The sequence below is a fragment of the Hyalella azteca genome, unplaced genomic scaffold (assembly GCF_000764305.2).
Source record: "Hyalella azteca isolate HAZT.00-mixed unplaced genomic scaffold, Hazt_2.0.2 contig16200, whole genome shotgun sequence".
NCBI classification, from domain to species: domain Eukaryota; kingdom Metazoa; phylum Arthropoda; class Malacostraca; order Amphipoda; family Hyalellidae; genus Hyalella; species Hyalella azteca.
Window position 1 is genome coordinate 6,812 of NW_025946027.1, and position 6,063 is coordinate 12,874.

A 6,063-nucleotide genomic window follows, 5' to 3' on the forward strand; every position below is an offset into this window, starting at 1 on the left:
TTACTATTTGTCTTATAGAATGATAGATAGTGTAAATATTGGATTCACTAAAGCAGCTCATAGTTTTTTTTCTGTTCAGGAAGAAATTCATTTAGTCATTCAAATCAGTGAATAGTGCAGAAATAGGCATAGAGTTCTAGGCGGTCCTATGCCGACCATTGGTCCGTAATAAGATACTAGTTGGTCAGAGTGAAGGCCTGACTTGCGACGTCAAGACAACTCCCGTTGCCCCAGTCACCGGGATTGTGCCGGCTATGGAAAGGCACACAGAGCCTATTAGCATAAATTAATAATACATAGTGACGACAGAAGAATTTATGCAGTTATTGGACAAATGTCGTTGTCACAGAGACGCAGGGCCATTACCGGCGTCGAAAATGCAGTACTTCGACGAATCAATGGGTAAATCGTTCATGCACACTAATGGAACGCGTGTGCGTTGTTAATGAATCGCTGACACGCTTGAGGACAATGTGCTTATAAACGCAGCACTAGAACTGATAACAATGAAAAAAAAACAAGTGTTTTCGTTGCAATACTGTTTCAAGCGGCAAATTAACTTAATTTTATCAACTAATTTCTCTTCTTCGTAAAATAAACAAAACAAAGTTGGGGTTTGACCCCGCCAAGAAAAATTCATTGAAGCAATATTTGAGCTTAAAAATATTCTTTCAGTTTGCCATACTTTAAAATTCACGTTCAGTTTATATTTACGTTGCTACCGCGTGTTGAAATATGCGTATGACCGGCCTCACTTTCAAGGCTAGTAGCCCCAGGGTGCATTGATCTACTATACTTCATGTATAAAGTGTTCACTCTTCAAGGCTCGTGGCTAGCAACCTGTCGTCAAGTGAAGTCAAGCAACAAAACAGCAGATGTCGAAGAGTCATGCTCTTTAACCATTTTATTTATTATATACGGCGACCATTTCACTCATGTTACTAGTGATGAATAACATGGAATTTAAATTTTCTGGATGTGTGCACTAAGTTGAACTAGTGAATTAGTTTCGAATATTTATATAGTTTATGGCAAATATTTTATGCTATTTATATTATTATGTTTTATAGTCAAAAAGAGAACTGATGCGAGTGTTGAATGATCACGGGACGGTTCAGTGATACGACGAGCGTAAAGTGTTCCGTGAAAAATAACGAGCGAAAAATGGTACAGGGAAAGCAACGAGCGTGAAGTAGTACGTAGAAGGAAACGAACGAAAAGTGGCACAAGAAAAGTAACGAGCGTGAAGAGTATGTTAAGTAACGAGGGAAAGGTGGTCCAGGGAAAGTAACGAGCGTGAAGCAGTACGTATAAGGTAACGAGCGAAAAATTGTAGGCCTTAGCATCTCGTAGGTTTTAATAACATCAGGTGACTACAATTGAATGTAAATAACTTTATCAGTGTTTGTTAATTAGAGTCCGTTTTTTAAATTTTATATTTGACTAAATACGAGAACTGTTATAATAATCACTGTACGTATAATTTGTTCCTCATGCTTCATAGTTCTGAAATTAATTTAAAATGACAACTTTTCAAATGACTTAAGGTTTATTTGCGCATTAAGTTCACATGATTTCTGGTCACAACATGAAATATTTGGCGAGCAAAGTCTAATTAATGTTAAAAAATTTCTGTTTTAGGTCAGAATTTGAATGCTCGCTTTTTTCCAGCAGCACTTGAGTCGAGGGTGCGAACGCTTTACTTGTACATGGTATNATGTGCTGCCCCTCGTTACCCCATCATACCCTGATGATGTGCTGCCCCTCGTTACCCCATCATACCCTGATGATGTGCTGCCCCTCGTTACCCCATCATACCCTGATGATGTGCTGCCCCTCGTTACCCCATCATACCCTGATGATGTGCTGCCCCTCGTTGACGGCCTCCCCCACGCTCCTCATCACCCCCACGTGTACTCCCCCCGTCAACAGCCACGCGTTCGTGGAGCGAACGGCCTAATAAAGGAGATAAGATAACATGATGATAAGGCATGTAAGGTCATATGAGCTTGTGGAGTAAGATCTTATGAGGGAGTAAGGTCTTAAATGTTTAAGATACAACAAACGAAATCAGTAAACTTATGAAAATTTTTGGAGTCTTAAGCATTTATATTATCATTTTTACATGCCGGGATCGTGCTTGTCCAAGTCAATACGAACAATTCGAGGCAATTACATATTGAGGTAGCTCTCATTTGAGGCAGTCATAGAAGAAGCAGCCATAAACCTCCTTGGACACGATATCAAACCCATGGGGTTAAACTAAATCAGTATCGATAACCTTGCACTGCAAAAAACTCTGAATTAATAAAAAAATTCGAAATAATGATGTTCTCTCACGAAAACGCTATACAAAATTTTCAAATCATTTTAGTTAATGATGAAATCTTAAACTTTTTGAAATGTTCTGAGTTTGCTACGTAACAAATTAATATTAACAAACCGAGAACAATACGACAAACTAAGCTCTAATTTCAAGTGTTCAATTATTTATTTAATACAATTCGACTATGTAAAAAGTATGTTGGTTTAACCCCTGTGATATTTCATTGGTACAATTGGACCTAAACCATTGGTACGATTCTAATGTTGTAAAAATATGCAGTCAGACAAGGGTAAATAGTTCACCTTGATGAGTCCGGTGTTGAAAACAGCTTTTTTGTTTCCATCAAGTTTAAAGTTCTTGGCCCCACCGGTGACAGAGAGTACAAGGTTTGGCCTCACAGGTTCAGTGAGACGCCAATAATCGATTAACAGGGACAATACTTTATCCATACTCGTGGTGTTACTCATACGCACGTATTTAGCCGGTTTGCTAGAACCTGGGCACGAATTGGAAAGAATATGAGTAAATTTTAAAATATTTGTTTTAAATGGAAGTAAATTATTAGTTTTCCAACATAAAATTNCTGTCTCTTATACACATCTAGATGTGTATAAGAGACAGGTTCTGGATGGCGGAAAAAGTGAAACACAAGGTGCTGAATAGCAGAAGTGGCGCAACCCAAGTTGCAAAATAACAAAAACGGTGCAGTAAAAGGAACAAATGGCCGAAACGGTGCAACTCAGATAGGCTGGTCGAAGAATTTGCAACCAGTCCCCAGTAGAAAACTATACTGTAGGCTGCAAAGTATGCCTGTAAATGCATAACTCATAATAATAATTATGATCTTGATTACAATCTTTAAGAAGCTTGAACCCAATTGATATGAATTTGTGAATACACGTCAGTTGCGCAGGCGATTATTGAATTATATACAAAATGAATTCCTCATTTAAAAATTCGGAATTCGAGATTGAATTATAAAAAAAATCTTTAAGTGTAATTTAAAAACTTTTTTAGTATTTATTTGATATTAATAAATGATAGATGATAGAAAAATTAGTGTATCACTTTGAATGAACTATGTGTATGGATTTAATCATTATATTAGGTGCATTAAAGTTTCAGTCGCTCATGCCACTCACCTGGGAAGATGTGAGACTCAGCAATGTCAGGTCTGTTCCACAGCAGCGACAGATGTAGCTGGTCCAGTCGAGACGACTCCGACGCCAGGCCATCTCCTGTTGAGTGCATTATTCATTTTTATTATTATTATATGATACATAATATGTATTATATAATATATAGTAGATAGTATACAATATATCATATTATTTTTTATATATTTGACAGTCAATTAATGCACGCTTGTTGAAGATTATGGGCACATCTATCAAAAATAGTTACGAGCTACGTCAGCCAATCACTGACGAGAAATTGGCTGTACGTGTACTTAAGCTTTAATATAGAAAATAATTTTTTAATATTAAATATTTATTTATTTAACTCGTCGTTTATTTATTATTTTTTCTTGTTATTCACTGCTGTTCAACAGAATGTACTTTAAAGAGCAATTCCTGCCTAGGCAGAAAATTGAATGTCTGTTCATTATATTCTGCCTAGAAAAATGAACAGATATTTAACTTATCAGATTATTTATTCTGTGTAGGAACAGACTATTGATTCATATAATTGTTATTTGTTTAACATAATGGTATTTCATGTATTAGACTTCACCAAACGGACATAAACACCGTACCTTTCCTGTATTTTTGATTATACAGGATATTTTCACCATAATTATTTTATTTTCTTCATTAAAAGCATAAATTGGAATTTTTCAATGACCTTTAAGAAGGGCAAAGAGAATATATTTGTCCATAGGCTCGCCCGAGTTGATGTCGTAAATGGTGATGAGGTCAGCGAGCTGGCAGCACTGCAGCACCAGGTCAGTGCACACCTGCTCAACAAATTTGTTTATTTAGTTGTTAAACATTTTTAATTATCATATATTGTATTGTTAAAAATTTATTTAATTATTGTTATTATTATTTATTTCTCAAAATGCACTTCGAGGGACAATATTTTTATGAAATAAACATATTGTTCCTAAATAAACAATATGTTTGTTAAACTAAATATAAAATATTTAAGATAAACATATATAATTATATTCATAAATATATCTCATTAGAATTGGCAATTAAAAATTCGGCAAGTCATCATCGTTTATTTCAAGTGACCATAATTTTTTAGGTTTATAACAGGGAAAATTTTATTTTGATGAAGGCGGCTCATAATAAGAAACTCCGTACCTTCTGCCTGCCCTTAGTGTAGAGGTCCATGGTGGTCTCAACACGTGTCGTCAGCTGCCGACGATGAGCTTTACGCATCACAAGTTTACCTCTGTAGTACAAATGATGTGACAAATAACTTTTTTACCGGTAATTAAAATATTTAATTTAATGTTCAATCGAAAATGTTAATGTTTGATCGAAAATTTTAATGTTTAATCAAAAATGCCAATGTTCATTCGAAAATGTTTAGTTGGGAGTTTTTTTTTCATTTGAAACTTTAAAATAATTTGATTTTTATGATATTTTCGGTTGTTACTCACGAAGGCGTTTCATGTGTCATGGAGACACCGTAAGCGATGAGGTCCGCCGCTCTACCCGTGCCAGCTACCACCACGACTGGGAAGTCGTCAGCTGCCGACGATGAGCTTTACGCATCACAAGTTTACCTCTGCAGTACAAATTACGTGATAAATAACTTTTGTAATGTTAATCAAAATGTTTAATCAAATGTTTAATTGGAAATGTTAATGATTGATCGAAAATGTTAGTGTTTAATCGAAAATATTAGTGTTTAATCGAAAATATTAGTGTTTGATTGAAAATGATAATGTTTGATCTAAAATGTTAATGTTTAATCGAAAATGTTAACGTTTGATCGAAATTCTTAATGTTTATTCGAAAATGCTAATGTTTGATCGAAATTGTTAATGTTTAATCGAAATTGTTAATGTTACATCGAAATTGTTAATGTTACATCGAAATTGTCAATGTTAATTCGAAAATGTTAATGTTTATTCGAAAATGTTAATGTTTAATCGAAAATGTTAATGTTTGATCGAAAATGGTAATGTTTAACCGAAAATGTTAATATTTAATCAAAAAGTTAAGGTTTGATCGAAAATGGTAATGTTTAACCGAAAATATTAATATTTAATAAAAAATGTTAATGTTTGATCGAAAATAGTAATGTTAATTTGAAAATGTTAAGGTTTAATCGAAATTAATAATCTATTACGATACATTTATTATTTATTTTCTACTAAAATTAAGCCACTGCTTTTTATTGAGGGAACTGGACCCATTTTCAGTAAACATTTATCACCACCAGCAAGCACGTCTCATGCATAGTTCACTTCGTCACGAACAATCAATATTTTGCCTTTCACCTTTGTTGAGTCACGCAATACTTTTCGACACTTAAAATTATTCGTACTAGTTAGTTAGACACGAAGGTTTTTCGTGGCAGACTGACTGGAAAGGAAAATACGCTATCTACAGTTCACGCTATCTTCAGTTGGGAATTTTTTCAGCTTAAACTTTTAGATAATTTGATTTTTTTGTGATAATTTTGGTTGTTACTCACGAAGGCGTTTCATGTGTCATGGAGACACCGTAAGCGATGAGGTCCGCCGCTCTACCCGTGCCAGCTACCACCACGACTGG

At 34.7% G+C, this 6,063-nt stretch overlaps 1 protein-coding gene across 1 annotated transcript; it reads right to left on the reverse strand.

Moving 5' to 3' along the window:
* Positions 1-3,065: 3,065 nt before the first annotated feature.
* On the reverse strand, positions 3,066-4,991 carry LOC125179256 (transient receptor potential cation channel subfamily M member 4-like). The gene is made up of 5 exons (XM_047884784.1): positions 4,941-4,991; positions 4,639-4,729; positions 4,172-4,283; positions 3,469-3,564; positions 3,066-3,136 (listed from the first exon to the last, which is right to left on the reverse strand). Exons 1-5 carry the CDS (start codon positions 4,958-4,960, stop codon positions 3,066-3,068), a joined length of 390 nt encoding a protein of 129 aa, XP_047740740.1. The 5' UTR covers positions 4,961-4,991.
* Between the last annotated feature and the right edge of the window lie 1,072 nt (positions 4,992-6,063).

Coding starts and splice junctions, on each gene's coding strand:
- LOC125179256 (XM_047884784.1), bottom strand. CDS start 4,960: ATGACACATGAAACGCCTTC. Junction 4,730..4,940: donor ATGACACATGAAACGCCTTC/GTGAGTAACAAC, acceptor TTTGTACTACAG/AGGTAAACTTGTGATGCGTA. Junction 4,284..4,638: donor ACACTAAGGGCAGGCAGAAG/GTACGGAGTTTC, acceptor TTTGTTGAGCAG/GTGTGCACTGACCTGGTGCT.